General features: G+C 33.3%; 1 protein-coding gene across 12 annotated transcripts in view; it reads left to right on the top strand.

Moving 5' to 3' along the window:
• The window catches only part of LOC125658011 (inositol 1,4,5-trisphosphate receptor type 2-like), a 122,730-nt gene that overhangs the window by 23,325 nt on the left and 82,004 nt on the right, over nt 1-17,401 (top strand). For 11 of the 12 annotated variants that reach the window (XM_048889034.2, XM_048889027.2, XM_048889035.2 and 8 more), the window contains exons 5-17: nt 572-649; nt 1,797-1,877; nt 2,984-3,087; nt 5,571-5,746; nt 6,003-6,110; nt 6,360-6,502; nt 10,129-10,207; nt 11,355-11,440; nt 12,247-12,321; nt 14,471-14,596; nt 16,395-16,445; nt 16,539-16,619; nt 16,928-16,986. In XM_048889034.2, the coding sequence (XP_048744991.2) occupies nt 572-649; nt 1,797-1,877; nt 2,984-3,087; nt 5,571-5,746; nt 6,003-6,110; nt 6,360-6,502; nt 10,129-10,207; nt 11,355-11,440; nt 12,247-12,321; nt 14,471-14,596; nt 16,395-16,445; nt 16,539-16,619; nt 16,928-16,986 (1,247 nt within the window). The remainder of the gene's footprint in view (nt 1-571; nt 650-1,796; nt 1,878-2,983; nt 3,088-5,570; nt 5,747-6,002; nt 6,111-6,359; nt 6,503-10,128; nt 10,208-11,354; nt 11,441-12,246; nt 12,322-14,470; nt 14,597-16,394; nt 16,446-16,538; nt 16,620-16,927; nt 16,987-17,401) is intronic. The other variant, XM_048889036.2, reaches the window with a different exon arrangement.

Genomic DNA, 17,401 nt, shown 5'->3' with positions numbered 1-17,401 from the left:
ACAAGGCATTGATTTTTTTAGTGACAATGTTTTATACATATCTAGTAAGTAATTTGATATATACATGTAATGTGTCAATGCAAAAATATTAATAGCAGGAAGATTATTGAAAACCTAGGATGTAGCTTTCTAACAGGTGAAAAATTTACATACTGTTACTATGGTAATTCAGAGAACAAAATATAGTACACATGTTCTGTTTGAATTGAACTAGATGAAAAAAAGCCCACTTGCGTGTATTTACATGCAGTACTGTTACAAATGTTAAATCTGATTATAAGTTGATTTAGTAGTTATTTCTTCATTTTCATACTGCTTTTAAAAAACTGATAGAAAAATATAGAAATTATATATATATACATGTAGATAGAAGAAAAAGAGTTGGATTGGGTCAAAACTGTCGGATTTCTTTATATTGTGATGACAATACTCTTGAAAAGATGCAATCAACCGATCACTAAACTATTTTCCATGTGTTTGTTATTGACATTAAAGCTGATCAATTGTGAATGCACAATATTTGATTATATCAATGGAATGAATTTAATTTCTTTTTTGTTTTTTATTTCAGTTGCGACATTTGTTCACGAACAAGTACATCCATGTCAGCACCACCAAGACATCCAACACGGAGACCAACAACATGGCTGTACGTCCCAGATCCCTCTAAATTTTACAATATTTTGTTGTCGCATTCTCTTTAAATTTTACATTTTATGAGCTGCAGTAGATTGTCAAGTTCCCCATGGATGGTCTTGGATGTATTGTACATATTACACCTATGTTTTTAAAAATTAAGAGAGAATTATAAGGAAATAAGATTTGATGTCAATATGCAACAAGAAACAATAATTGATTTGTAAAATCCTTCACAAAAATAGCATTGTAGTGTTGCATATATGGTAGATTATTTGGAAAAATAGTATATACACAAGAAGACAATGCATGTCATTAATTCTAGAGAATAATTGCTGCTGTGATATGAGTTATTCATTGACAAGTGAAGGGTACATATATATATACCTTGGTCATAGCTTTGGAGAGTACCTAATCTATACACAAGAGAGATTTATTGAACTGATAGTTCAATGTCAAATTTATCTTAACTTGTGAAGGGCCTATATATCATGGATGATCAAATTTATGAAAATTGAATTTGTTCACACTGGAGAGACAAAGTGTTTCACAAACACATTTTGTTTCAATCTTGTCATTCTTCTAAAACCCCCATGTGTGCTACAGTCCAGTTTGTGCATTAAATAGCAAGGTATTTTTTTTTTATCACACTGCATTTGAGTATAAGAGATTAGCAATGAATGCACATTGAATATTTTAAAATTTTCCATTATACAAGGATAATATATACCAGATGTGTTGCTTAAAGTTGAATTGAAAGCAGTAATGAATTTTGAATGAAGTCTTTTTGAAAAGTCTTAGAGCATATTAATTACTGGATAAACTGGAGAAATTTTCAGAATAACAAATAGAATTTGATTTCATTTTGTTTCCAATCATATTATGTACAGTAAAACATGTTTATAGCAAAATGCTGGGGATGAACAATATAAACGTAATTCGATCATTATATCCAATTATTTTATAATATGTTTTAAAACTACATGAAATTAGAATAATTTGCTGTAAGCCTGAATTCATTATAAGTATGTTCACTGTAGCCATGTTTTACTGTAATTCATTTGGAAAAAAAGTCTTCAAGATGCATTAATAATTATGTTAGGATATGCAGTAGATTATTTTTGTCAGAAGTTAATGATATTGGGTTGTGTATTTGACAGGTGGAGTTACTGGGAGACAATGCCAAACATGCTCAGTTCCGTATCATGCCACGATACAAAGTCAAGGCAGAGGGTGATGTGGTGGGTTCAGTATAGCTAATTTGATCTTCTTCTACTGCCTGTAGTCATAAATGCTGGAACTGAACCAGCCCCAAGTTTTCATAAAGAACAGTTTTGACACTACTGTCACCTATAATACTATTATCTGGGGGTTTTCTGTGACTTGAAGTCAAGTTTTATGATTAATTATAAAGCTATATATGCCATATTTGGCTATTATCATAGGAACAAAAGTATGTGATGTTTATATTTTATCAAGCTGCAAGTTATACATTAAGTTATACAATTTAAGTTAATCAGATTAAAAAGTATAATCAAGCTACAAATCTCCGAGTCTGTGTCTGAAATGTTTATGATCACTTAACATCGTAAGTGAAAAGTAAACAATTAAGGCAATGCTAAAGCATGGACAGCCTGCGGGTTGTTAGTGTAACGGGTTCAGGGATTAAAGAAAGAAAAAGCTAGTCAGACACGGGGTAGGGAGAACTGGCATTTTGAGCGATGGACGTGTGAAGGGGAGTTCATGTTTATTATATCATTTCTGATGTAACAAAATATTGTATACAAATCCACTCTTCTTCCATCATGTTTCTAATAATACTTTTACCGTGCACTTGCAAACACCAATCCTTTAAGAATTTGAATTAGAGAATCATAGTTTTCCCCTTATATTGAATAGACCAGTACTTCATTATCTAATACCAATCAATAATTTGTCAATTTGTCAGAAATTAGTATTTTATATTGTTTATCATACTGACATAATTTTTAGTCTGGTTTCCAACATTGAAAAAAATCTGTATGAATTAATATGGCATATATAGCTTTAAATCAAGCCTGTAAATGTTGATCGAGTTGTGATACCGGAATTAACCAGAATTAACCGATAACACATCAGTCTTACGAGATCTTATTCAAATTTACTTGTGGGATATTGTTCATGCAATTTTCTTCTTTATTGTTTTTTTTTAAACAAAATCTGCCTCCTGCACAATGATTGGAAACATTGGGTATTTTTCATGATATAAGTACAGTGTATAAAGAAATCCACTTATAAGAGCAATGTGATAAGTGAAAGTAATGGTAACAATTGTTTTGAGATCTTTTAAACATGTCTTGATTTTCAGGTGCAAGTTGATGACCAGGTTGTTTTGGAGAGCGTGAAATCCTCAGGATCATACCTTCATGTCAGCAAATCATTACTGGGTCAGGTGTCGGTCTACAGCACAAGGTAAGGAAAATGAAGCATTTATGCCAGAGAGTCAAATACGATGAAGCTAAAGGGTTTCGAGAGTCCCATCTTTCCTCTGTCCAAAACTTTTTTAAAGCTGTTGATAGATACATTTTATTTGTTCAAGTTAAATGACAAACTTTTAGGAGGCTTCATCCTTCAGAAACGGATCTTGTTTATTTGTTATGTCTGATTCAGGTGCTATATGATACTTTCCTTATAACTAGGGAAGCCTAGGTTGCACTATCCTAATTTTATATCCTGCCCTGTCTAGACAAAACCGGTCATACCTTGATATGCTCTGATTGCTTCCTTACACTCTAAGACAATTACATGACCTCCTAAATTCCTTTAAAAAGGATGGAAATTCTTGATTTGATGTGTCCTCTGCTTAGGAGGAGTAAGCATCCCCTGTTGACTGTATACACCTGCCAAATATTATAAGTATATAGGCAGAATAAGCCTTTCACAGTTTCCATTCATTATAAAATATGGAAAATTAGATTATGTTAATATCTATACATATATAGTCGCTCAAGGCATTTTGTGGATATAATAGTATCAGAAAGACCATCTCACGATAAAAATGATGAACATTAGACTTAGGACTGTTGGACCATGTTTGTATACTTAGTGTCAACTTTACAAAAGACATCTTCATTTTGAAATGCTGTTATCAATAACAAGAAGTAATCTGTTATGAATGTTTAAACATCAGGAAGTGATTTTTGGTTATTGTGGGTATACTATTTTCTAGGTTGTAGTATAATAATGTTGTTCTTGTATTAACACTGATCAGTCAGGGATCCCTTTGTTGTGATATTGATATGCAATATTTAGATATACATTACCCTAGTCCAAGCAAGCATAGCCAGCTTAGCAAACAGTTTGATATTTGTGTGTGATAATCTTGCCACTTTAGAATTTTAAAATTCTGTTTATATTGGAGAGAGTGACAGCTAGGCAACACTGGAAAATCCAAGTCAGAAATCAATAAATTTTTGATCTCTCATGTGGATTTCCCCATTTTTAAAATTCAGTTTCAAATGAAGACTTGAGTCAGTAGTCATTCAAGTTGTTCTCTTTGTGTGTTTGTAATCCCTTGAATATGAATTGCAAATGTAGTAGATATATGGACCAAGGATTATAGAATAGTCTGTGTGAAAGGAATTTTTGGGACTATAAAGATCCTCAGGTTTACAGCTTTTCATGGCCGTGGTGAAATGATTAGTTGTAATATTGGTAGAAAATTAAAGAATAGATTGATTGTCAGAACACAACCAACTTGTCAAAACACTAGAAAAGTGATAGTGTCCTAAAATATAGCCTCTTAGATATCTGAAGGTATGAATGGTCTAACATTGACATTAATTATGAGATTGAAAGTGGCTTACATATCTGTTTGGCTGTGTGCACTTTTTTGGTATTATTGATATAAAATTACAGATGTACTTTTAATACATGTCATTATAATAAACAATTCACAATGAGCTTCCTCTCATAATAGATTGAAATGAAGTTGAGTCTTTCATTTTCTTTTTTGATATGTCTGATAAAGTGAATATCTAGATTTTTTTTAGTTCACCTGAGTCAAAGGCTCAAGAGAGCTTTTCTGATCCATTGTCTGTCGTCGTCGGCGTCATAAACTTTTCACATTTTCGACTTCTTCTCAGAGCCGCTGGGCCAATTTCAACCAAACTTGCCACAAAGCATCCTTGGGTGAAGGGCTTTCAAATTTGTTCAAATGAAGGGCATGTTCCTTTCAAAGGGGAGATAATCACAAAAATGCAAAAATAGGGTGGGGTCATTTAAAAATCTTCTTCTCAAGAACCACTGGGCCAGAAAAGCTGAAATTTTCATGAAAGCTTCCTGACATAGTGCAAATTTAAGTTTGTTCAAATCATGGCCCCCGGGGGTTGGATGGGGCCACAATAGGGGATCAAAGTTTTACATACTAATATATATAAGGAAAATCTTCAAATATGAGCCAAGGTGAGCGATGTGGCCCTTGAGCCTCTTGTTTTTTCTGCTCTGTAATCATAGATTTGGGGGATTGTCCATATCTTTTGAATGGTAATTAAGTGCTAGGGCTTTCATATTCCTCATGTGTATTCCTTGTAACAAGACATTCTATTGGTACCAAAATGTTTGACACCATGACCTTCACCTTGGAGTTTTACTTACTTTTGTAAATTAACCTTGGCCATAATTTGTGAATGCTTAGTGATACTGGGTCTTAAAGTTGTATTTCACATGTGCATTCCTTAACTGTGACAAGACCTACTTAAATTGCTGCATTATGAGGCACCAGTGTTTCCCAAACACATTTTTTTTACATGGAGATTTAATGGGAGACAAGCAATAGTTCTTGGATCGATCAGCACATTTTATATCTCTTCTCAAATTTTAAACAAAACAATTTTTTTAAAAATTCCACTTTTAGCCACGAACTAAACTTGTGAGTCGTAAAATTTCACTTTCAGCCATGAACTGAATCTGTCTGTCCAGCAGTCTGGGTTCACAATCTACAGGAAGTACAAGCCTGCTCCAGAGGACATGGACAGGGTGAAAGTAGGAGACATCATCCGCTTTTACCACAAGGAGATGGAGGCTTACTTAGTGGCAGAGGGACTGTTTGATGACGAACTCTTGGAGGATGGTAATATCATTACAAATTCATCTAGATCTCACATCAGGAGACTGCAATTCAATTCAATTCTCTCTCTCTCTCTCATCATTCATGAGACTTATTAGAAAAAAAATTATATGAAGCACTTCTGAGGTTATTGTGATTAATTCAGTAACATATATTATGTAGTTTTTTCCCCAGTTTTGGGAAAAGGGAAAACTGAAAATTTGCCCTGACTCTCAGTTTTAATCTGAAAGAACCATATAACACTATAATTTCCTTTCAGTTCATCTGAGAATGAGGCCAATGGACCCAGCAAACCCTAAGACCCTGTTCCCTAGTACATCAGCAGTCACATATTGGCAGATAGAGCTTCAGGAGGGACCAGTACAAGGTACCAGTTTACTGAAGACCTGCAGAAAAACCCAAGATCACAATTCTCTTTCATATACAAATAATAGTATTGTCTTCAAGCTTAAAGAAATTGAATATTTTGTAGTGGCTACTGAACTACAAAGAATTGTTTGATTTGGCATTCTGTAGTAGAATGTTCAAAATTTGATCTGAAGAACGGTTTCATTTTGAGCTAGATCAATTAAGCACTGGTGCTATAAATTCTTAATATGACTGCATGTTTTTGCAGGTGGAGTCCTGAAATGGGAACAACAGTGTAAAATCATCCATATGTGTACTCGGAAATACCTGACAGTGAAGGATGGTCATGTGACCTTAACCGGTGACCATCTGGATCCGGCTACTGTGTTCAGACTCCATCCTGTTATTAGGGTAAAATAGCCAATCAGATCTCTCCTACCAAAACAATAAATCACTTAATGTTTCCTAAATGTGTAAACCTTCTATGTAGTACCTTCCTATTTTGTATTTCTGGGTACGTATATTGTATCATGTATACGTATGTTTAGCTTTTGAGAATAGAGGTTAGCTTATAAGCAACATTAATCTTATACATCTATGGAAGTTATCTCTCTGTGAAGGATAAAGAAGTTTTGAAGGGAAGTACATCACAAATACAAATCAATGATAATAATACAGTCCTTAACCATTTATAAAGATAGGCAGGACAGTGACATGCAAATAATTAGTTGTCAATGAATTTCCCTCATACTGGGTAAATATATATCTCAATGTTAAAAATTGTAAGTTTGTGCTCTCACACTAACTTAAACTGCCTTTTATCACCATATATACTTTTAAAAAAAATAATAGAAAATATCCCTGAGATCAAGCCTCAGCAATTGGGTCATTTGTTTGGGTTTGAGAGCCTTAATGGTGTCATGGCTAGTAATGTGGAGTGTCTGACATAATATATTTCTAAAACCTGATCATTGTCCTGTCTGTCCTTTAAATTCGTTGCCTAACTAGTTAGCTCTGACAGTGGATTAGTTATAGGAGTTTCATAGGATTTTTAATTTTTCTTGATATCTTTTCATAAAATTGCAATTTTGTGTCCAGTAAATAAACAACAGATTTTGATTATCATGGAATTGTGATGTATGTCTTATAATTTCATCCATTACTTGTTTTTTCTTCCTCCTGAAACTGCAAAATTTGACGACAGCGTAATTGTTTAACCACTAATGAGATCAAGAATAGTATCGCAGGATAGGCACTTACAATTCAGTCTTCATGTCTTGATGGTATAAATGTGACAGCAATGTTTTGTAAGATCATATGTTATGTATTGACCAGAAGTGTTTTCACCTGATCTTATTATGCTTTGTGTGCACACAGCTTAGTGTAAGTACAGATGTTTATACCTTTGATGTTGTCAACAATAGTACAGACTCCTGTACAAAATATCAATATACTAATGTAGGTGTGATTGACAGCTGTTATTTTGTATATCTCACACCTGTAAAAAATTGGGAGATTTTCTCATTCAAATCAAAAAGCAGTGTTTAGTTACATTTACTGTACTTTCAGTGAAAGTTCTTTACTTTCAAATTCTATGTGATAAATTTATGCATATTTTGAATACAGAAAGGTCATTTTTTTAAATTTCAATTTACTAGCATTAAACTTTTTTTTTTATATCTATATTGTTAGAAGAGATGAGTATGTATTAATTTAATGTTATGATTGATGGTGTTTCTCGTGTTGCGTTGATACCTACGAACAAAACTAGTTCATGCAAATAAAGGAGAAGTAGATTTTAAGTGCGTAAAAAGGTCAAGTTGAACACACTATACCTCAATAACAAGTGTCATGACCCCTGTTTTTCTTTTCATTTTTCCCCTTCAATGCAGAAATTGGAAATATACTCCCAAAAGAAATGACAACACAACAGAATTCATATTCGAGCGTCATGAAGAAAATTCATATGTTATTACATTTCAATTGAGTGAAACAATACTAAATCAAGAAGTAACCAAAAAATATTGAAATCAAAATTAAAAAGTCATTTGCTGATACACCATGGACTGCATAAAATAAGGTTTTTGAATCAAACTTGCAAGACGTATACACAGATACTTTGATAACTTATTTATGTATCCAACCATTTGAAATACATGTAATGAAGACTGATTATCTTCTCTTGATCTTGCTATATACTTGACTGATTGTTTACATCAATAACAGCGTATTTGTTATTCATCTGTCGCCAATAAAATCTCATATGCAGTTCATGTGATTGATCAAATTTAAAGGAAGGGTAAAATGTTAATGAAATGCAGAATTCGATGGCGGTTTACTATGTTACACGGGTACTGCTAAATAGAGTTATATCGTGTAGGATATTGAACATGACTGCATTAGACAAGTGATCGCTAAATAAAGGTGACTGCTATGGCAAGTTTGACTGTACATGCTAAGACTGATAGATTTACCTTTTAAAGTTCTCATCATGCAAAGTCTCAACAGTTTACAACTCAATTAAGTACCTTAAAATCTTAACTAGGCCATAAAGACTTAACTAGGCCATAAAAATTTAACTACATGTAGATAGGCCATTCAATTTTTGGACAACTGTCTTGACTGATCAAAGTTGGTTTTAATAGAATGATGTAATTTCATTGGATACTCTGTTCAAAATTCTGTAAATAGAATGAAGATTTAAAGAAAATTGTTGAATTCTGTAGCCAGGTTTTTTTTAAGGTCTTGATTTCAAGGGTCAGGGCCTTTCCAATTGGGAAAAATAACGACATTTGCTTGAAATTGGGGGAAAATGTTTCAAACAAAGAAATAAAGAAAACCCAATTCAGAGGGCTTTAAGGTATAATTGGGCTTCTTCTGACTTTCAATTTGGCCAAAGCTTACCTCCTTCAAATAAGATAAGGTTTACTGAAGAATTTTGAAGTAAAGATTGTTATCTGTGGGACTGTGAAGAAAATTCATGAATGATTTGGCTACCCTGCTTGATTTGTTTTCATTGTTTGGGAATTTCAAAGCAAAAATTGGGGAAAATACCTGCTTTTTAGCATTGGGAATGGGGCCTTATTTCGGCCCCCTACAGACCCTTAAAAAAATCCCTGATAGCTTTGGTTTGAATGATATTGATAGGTCTTAGAGTATATTTGATTGTAAAATATCTTGTGCATGCATCAGTGTTTGTCTTGTGCATGCAATAACTTAAAAGAAATAGTAATACTTCATTTATTGCATAATGGAAAATGATATACGACATTGTTTTTCAATGTAAAGTGTGTTAAGAATTCAAATTGTTGACCAGATTATATTGTTTTCAATATTATGAATTATTAATGCTAGTCGCAGCTTCTGTGACATATGATATTGACGCGGGGGAATGTTAACGTCATCTGACTGGCATTCTTGAACGCTTTGAAATATGACATTACAGATTTAATCTAGATATTCCTAATTTAATTCTTTGACGATGTTTTACCATACATTAGACTGTTCGTGTCTCGGATTCTCATGTGAGTTTTAATCATTATGGCTAATGGAGTGAAACTGATACACATATTGTTATGAAATATATACTTCATTTTGTAGCATACATTGTATGTTTTTGTTTGAAGATTTGCATGTCAAGTGCAACATTCAAGGCATAATGCCATATATCTGTGTACAGTAATGTCTGCAGACACCCCTTTATAGTGACTAAAACTATCGTAACAAATGAATGTTCCTTTTACATGTATATATTTATGTATACTCATTTGCACAACTCATTTCTGTATTTTGAAGATGTTTTTAAGCATATAAGTTAAACATTTTTGATAGATATATTTACACATATATTTTAAATTATTCTTATAACCAGATGTATAAAAAAAATCATGAATTCCTGACAATTTAATATATTTATTGTGATGTCCATTTTCGTTCTTTTGAAATTGAGAAATATTTGAAGTCATCCTCAGGATTTTACATGTGTTTTCTTGGAGTGATTTATTTTATAGTTGTTACACACATTTGACCACTTTCAGGAAAATGACGATATTCCATTGGACAGTTACTGCAGAATTGAACATGTGGTGTCGGGAAGCTGGCTTCATGCTTTTCTTGGTACGTATTCTAAGATGTTTTAAATGCATAAAATTTGAACTTCAGTTATTTTACGACGCTTAACAAAAGAGGTCTACAACTTATATTAATGCTTCTTGTCGGGTCAGATATTAATTGGCTTGAAGGGGTCAATATAAAAAGTTAAAAAACATGATGGGAGATATAGGAATTTTACGCTGGTTGTAAGTGATATATGGCACAAATTTTAGAAATGTCATGTGACTTCATTGAAAGCTGCCCTTAATTTATGATATCATGAGATTGTGTTTTTGTGAGAGCATTAGAACATTATAATTGCTGGGATTTTCCACTGCAATACTTATACAATATACATGTATGAAGTGATTTGATAGTGAGATTTTTAGATTGGCAGTTGATGCTTCTTACGAAGTTATGCATATTTGCAAGTAACTTTCAGTCCTGGACAGTCATAGAATGACTTTAAAGCAATATTGCAGGGCTTGAAATTAACATATGCCCGTCAGTCCATGACTGGTTAAAAGTCCGGCGGTGTTTTAGCCAGTCGATGGGACTGGTCAATTTTCTAAAACATCATTCTGGAAAACATGGAATCTTAAACACCTATTTGGCATTCCTCTGTAGATATCAGATGAACCTGATTAGTAAATATAAATCTCACATTTAATTAGTGTTATTGTCTTAGACATATATGACAAGTTAAATTCCATTATTTTATTTTAATAACATTAATGAAATGTGTTTAATTATTTCTGGAAAACTCTGGTGGACTGGTAAATTTTTCTGCGGACTGGTTGAAATTATACCCTATTAGTCCGACTGGATTGGTGACATAAAAAGTTAGTTTCCAGCACTGTATTGGAATACAGTAATTGTCAATCCATTTTCATTTATCAGTACATTTTATTAACGAACCTCTGATAGGAAAGACATTTGCGAACACTTATTTTTGTGAGTGAGCCATCACTTTAGAGATGTATATGCAATATATGCAAGACAACTCACAAAACTCAAGGACATTCCTTATATGTGAATTTGAAGAAGTTGGTTGTACTGTATGGTTTAATGGAAGGTGCTTGTTTTCTCTGTATCACCTTGTGATAAATATTCCAAGTATTTTTGTTGTACCGGTGTTGTTTATTATTTCATGAATACTCTTTCACTGTAGAGGAATACAAGAGGAAGCAGGTTATACAAACACAGGACACCAAGGCAATGGAATCTCTCAAATGGAGCACAGCAGAACTCAAGCAGGTGGGGAAGCTTTATTTTTAAGAATTCATAAGTCATTCTTCCTAAAGTCATAAAAAAATATCTTTCTTTTCAATATATAAATTGGTATCTGATCATGATATAGAGACAAAGCCTTGTTTAATTTTTGATGGAGATTGTTGCAATGACTGGTGTTGGACAAGGTCACCATCTGATTGTGTACATTGTGATTTTATGTCAAACTTTGTCTCCTCTCAAATGCTGTCAGACCAGCCATCATGGAATGGTAAGTTCGTCCTGTTAGAAGATTCTCTGTAGCTGTTGGCTCTTATAAAATGCTTCTTTGTGCAATTCGTAAAATATGTTTTGAATTCTTTTCCGACGACCTTGAGTGAGGAACTCTTCATTGTCGGTGATTGATTTACATATTGTTGATTATTCATAACGATTATTTGGTTTTTTGAAAAGTATCTAAGAATTGATGGAGAGTTTCTGATACTTTTGCTTCAGTCAGAGTTGCTGCAGGTATTGATTTTTGGCATTTGGGAATGTGATGACCAAACCATTTTCACTATATTGTAACAAATGATGTAAAACACCACAGTCACTTGATTGTGAAAAACAATTAGTCATGCACAATAACATCGTCATGGGGTGAGCATGTGCGAGTTGAAGAATATAAAATCCACAATTTGGGTACTTAACAACTTCCATTTGTACACAATGTATTCAGACACTGTTGTATGAATTAACAAATGTGTAAAAATTGTGTGATGCATTAATTTAATTGCTATTGTTAAAAGAAAATCACTGTGTATAAAATCCTATTGTTTGAACTTTGAACCCAGACACCACAACCTACTATCACCCAAACGACCGCTGGAAAAAGGAAAGTCAATAAAAAGCGGAGTCAGACTTTATGCGTGAGTAAATGCGTGTCTTTTGACAATGAGACTGATGCCCCTGCGTACATGCCATATGTGGATATTTGCTAATGTCATTTTATTAAGGCTAAAGGATTGTGCTATGCTGACATTTCGATAGCAGTTTGAGAATTAATTTTAACTGCAAATTATTGGCAAAAATGTTGATGCTGTGTAGTACATAATATGTAGTGAGATCAGAAACTTTGCTGTTAATTAATAATATAACAATTTTATAAATGAAAATCAATTAAGACATTAAACTACCAAGTTTAGGGGGTGGGTAAGGGGTTGGGACAGCTATTTTTCAGTTACATTGAAATTACATTGTCTCACTTAACATATACATGTAACGCAGGATTGTGTGGGATATCAAACTAATGTGAGAAAGGTATATGTAATGTCTTATGTGTAATGCTAGCTAGTCTTCTAAAAAACAGGAATGATGTGAAAAACATTTAACACAATCTTAAAACTCCGTAGTTGAATATACAAAATTTATGGCATGTATACGATTACGAGGGGTGAATGCATGCCAGATGTAAAGCTTGTATATATGTTGTAATTGCACCAAAGTAATTATCCCATATTGTTTGATGGAAACTGGTATTCTGCTATATTTATTTGATATAAACTTGCATTGATTTATTTATAAACCCCAAGCAAACAGTACAGGGGGGTGTATTGGAACAGTCTGACTGTCTGAATTCCTCCATGTCTGGTAGTACAGCTATTATTAGCTGTTTACTTGTGCCAACATTTGATTATGACCATTAAGTGTGTTTTGATGAAAAGTAACATCATTTGGATATGGTCAAGGGTACAATTAAAACTAAATTTTTGGTTTTGATCTCAGCTCTGCAATGCAGGATTCTTAAATGTTGCTAAGACCAAATATTGTTCCATGACCCTCTGTTGTATTTAGAATACTGACTTGTTAAAGAGAATTGTAGTCCTCCCATCGGAATAGTGGTATGGTTTTTCTCAGAGAGTAAATGACCATGATTTAGGCCTCTGGGCCCAACCATATCAAAATACACCAACAAAGATTTTTATTTGATTTTGGCGAGGAAGACCATAGAAATACTTTACCTTTCATTTCTTGTAGGTTAGTTTTAAAATGTTAAAGGTAAAAATACAGAGTTTACAGGTTTCAAGTAGTTGTTCTTTGTCCAGTGCTGTTGCAGATAGACAAATGTATCCTACTGAAGGATTTAGAAGATTAAGCTTTTTCTCCATCAAATTAAAGTGAAAAATTAATCTCAGTGCAAAGAAGATCAAAGCCTATACTTCCAGATGTAGATTTGCCGATGTTTAAAGGTTGCACTCTATTCACAGATTATCATTTGCGTGTATGTGATTGTTGTCATTATATTATTTTCTAATTTCTTTTTGTATTTAGGTGTTGAATGTGGTGTTTTTTTTTAAATTTTAATTTTAATGTCTATCTTTAGATAACACAGTTGAGTGGGATATTTTTGTGACAGTTGTGTAAACTTTCAGTTTTATTTTGAATTTTGACATTACATAGTGAAAATGAATGAAAGATGTAAAATCATTTGCCTAACTTCTTTATCATTCATTTCTGAATGTTTTTGAATTAATATAATTATATCTGTAAAAAAAAAAAAAAATTAATCTTTTGTTAACATATAATATATTTCAGTTTTCCTTTTGTATTAAATCATATGATAATACAGGGTACAGATCTGAAAATGTTCAGGGTGAGGGGGTTGTCCTGATGTTAATTCTATCTGTTGTCAGGGTGAGGGGGTTGTCCTGATGTTAATTCTATCTGTTGCAAGAAGAGGGTTGCAGCCCCCACCCCTCCCCCCAATAATACAAATTTTAGTGACCTTTTTATTTGTAAATGTGTCCCAACAAGTGAAGGGGCATTGGAACCCCAATAACCCCCTCCCCCTCTCTATCATCGTATATGTGATATATATTCTCATAAGACCTATGATTATTTCTATAAAAAATTATTCTGTTGTCAACATAATAATAGAGTACTTTATACCCCTATAACCCCCTCCCCCTCTCTGTCACTGTATACATGGTCTATATTCTCAGATGACCTGTGGGTACTGGTTTGTAGATTGGGACAATTGAAGAGAAGCAGTATGATGATGCCTTCACTGTTTTGTAGATTGGGACAATTGAAGAGAAGCAATATGATGATGCCTTCACTATACAGGGAGTGGAAGATGAACATGTCGAGATCTTCCATCACATGGCGGGAATGGTGCCCTTCATACAGAAACTGGTGGCTGATGTAAGTGTTTCTTTCAATACTGATGATTGCAGACATTTAGTGTCCGTATTAATTGTTGCTGCTGTTTTGATATCTGAGAACCTCAGGTAAAAGAAATTAGTGTTTTCTGGAACAGAAATGTTAGTGAATGATTTTTAGTGTTCTGTTGGAGTCAACATTTAATGGAATGAAAGGAAGTACTTGATGCCAGATTTCCTGTAAAATTTCCTATAGAATTGTAATGAAAAGAAGGTTTTGTAATAGATTAGTAGAATACGAAAATGCTGCATGTGTGACAAAGTTTTAGTGATCGGTTTGTTACAAGTGAAGCACTATTGGAAAGTGTTTGAAAGAATTGATGAAGGTTAGCTGGGCTATAATTCAGTGTTATGCTGCTTGTGAAATGTAACTACACATGAACTAGTTATTTGAGTTTTGAAGTTTTATGGTACTAGTAATCAATATGCTGGGAAAAAAAAGACATGGAATTTTTATATTTAGTGAAATTATACACCTGAACAAGGTGTTTGAGAGTTTAGTTTTCTGATGTTCTTAGTTTTCTGATGTAGAAATTACAGAGGTTAACAATCTCTATATTATACTTATTCCCTATACAGTAAGTGATAATCTGATGAAGAAAATGGCTATACTGTGTATAGTTGTATTACATGTTGCCTGAATGTCTAATGATCCATTCTCATTGCATATCAAGTTTTGATCTCTCAAAAGAGTAAGTGGGATGAAAATAATATGCTTCTAAAAAAAAATTATGAGACTGTGATGTTAATCACGAGTCAAATGAAAACTAAGTCATATTCTTGTTTGAGAGTACATAAAAGTCTCCACTGTGAAATTTTTTGACAAGTAATAGGCAAATACGACACAGATATAAGATTTTTAAAATAATCTGAATGTTTTAGAATATATTTCTAGTATCAGGCATATTTACAGACGTGTCTCCATGTTAGTGACATATTTGTTAAGAACTGTCCTATTTTAGGACCATGCTGTAATCAAGTTTAAAGCAACGATTTTATCATTATCCCGTTTTTCTAACTTAAATATTCATTCATTGTATCAGATTTAAAGGGAACACAGCACTAAATTATAGATATTGAAAAGGCAGGAAAAATGATCAGTGTTGCTCTTTTTTAATGCACTCTTTTGAGAAAGTCGGGGAGAAAAATCAATGTTTTTGGTATAAATGATTGAAGATCTGAAAAATAGGGATCGATTGTTGAAGTATGGTTGAATGAATTTAAATGTAATGCATGTCGAAGTATCGTAACTTGTCAGCACATTGAAAAATCCCCAAAACAAAATGGTTAGGAAATTCTGAACAATTCTTTTGAAGATAAATACTTCTATTGAATGTGTTTTTTCAGTACCATATACCTTCATTACCTTTTGAATGCGATACTATTATGTCCCATGGGCCCTTTGTTATATATTTTGTGACATGAATCATATCAGATGATTTCTTATTTTTGGATATTGAAATAAATAAGAACCTTTAAAAAAAATTTTGTTATGAGAAATAAAATCACAAAATACAAAGTTTGATGGAGGAAGAATTTTATAGATTTATAAACACGTCAAAGAAAATTACAGAAAAAGTTATGTCTGATGGTGATCCTTCAAACATAATGAAAAATTGCATCACGGTTATTTCATCACTGTTTAATACATAAATCAAATGTATGCATACTGACAATATGTAATTAAAAGTAGTAGAGAGAGAGAGAGAAAGAGAGAGAGAGAGAGAGACTTGTATCAGACTGCTATACACACATATATAATATGTTTTTTCCATTTTCAGAAACGGGCTGGGATGAATCTGAACGCCAAAATGGCACACGACACTCTAACAGTATGTCAGTTAGAACACTTGTAGAATTGTTAGTACATTATCAGTAACAGAGCCGCATGTGACACGCAGTACATATAAATTTTGTGTTTTCAGGCTCTGGGAGAACTCAGCACTTACATGATTGTGGATGGACAGCCAGAAAAAAATCGACAGAAATTGATGAGAAATCTCAGGGTAAGTTCTATCCACCAGTAAGAAAAATTTCTCCACATCTTGTTGCCCAGACTATATCATATGAAGGCCTTAAAAGTACACGGCAGTGATTAGAGGAAGATTGTAGAGAGGTGTTATAGGACATTCTTTTGCTGTGGCATTGATAATGATATTGCAAGAAATACCAGATCACTATTGTGCTATTTTGACCTTAACAGTGTCCAACCCTTCAAGTTAAACTATGATCTGACTTGTAGCAATCATAAATGTTTGTACGATTTGTAACTATCTTCAAGTAATTGATCTACATGAATAAATTTTGATTTCAGATAGTGGAGCTGTTGATATATCTACTTCGGATCCCATTTAGAGGAAGCCCGGATCAGTAGTAAGTTATTTTATTCCCCATCAGAAGCTTATTATGATCTTGACCTTAGGGAAGAACATTAATGTTTCAGCTACATCACTCCCCCATCATCAACCATAATCTCTCTCCCTAACTTAAGGGGATGGGGGGGGGGGGGGGCAGTGGTAAGTTGTTATAAATAAACTTTCCTATCATTAACCTCAGTCTTTCTTTGGGAGGGTACATGTAGATAGAGATGGGGTAGGGTTTATAACTATGATGCAAGTTACACTCTGCTGTCAGCAACTTCTTAACACTATGTTACATTTAGTCTCGCTATCAATGGTTGTAGATCCAAGAGAGACAACTGAATGATATATACAGTATAATTTGTCCAAACTGGCCTCTGAGTACTCCGGCGCTCTGTCAATTCCGGCCATAAAATATAGTCCCTAAC

The sequence above is a fragment of the Ostrea edulis genome, chromosome 9 (assembly GCF_947568905.1).
Source record: "Ostrea edulis chromosome 9, xbOstEdul1.1, whole genome shotgun sequence".
Lineage (NCBI taxonomy): Eukaryota > Metazoa > Mollusca > Bivalvia > Ostreida > Ostreidae > Ostrea > Ostrea edulis.
Note: the sequence above shows the minus strand (reverse complement) of the source record. Positions and strands in the feature narration are given on the sequence as shown.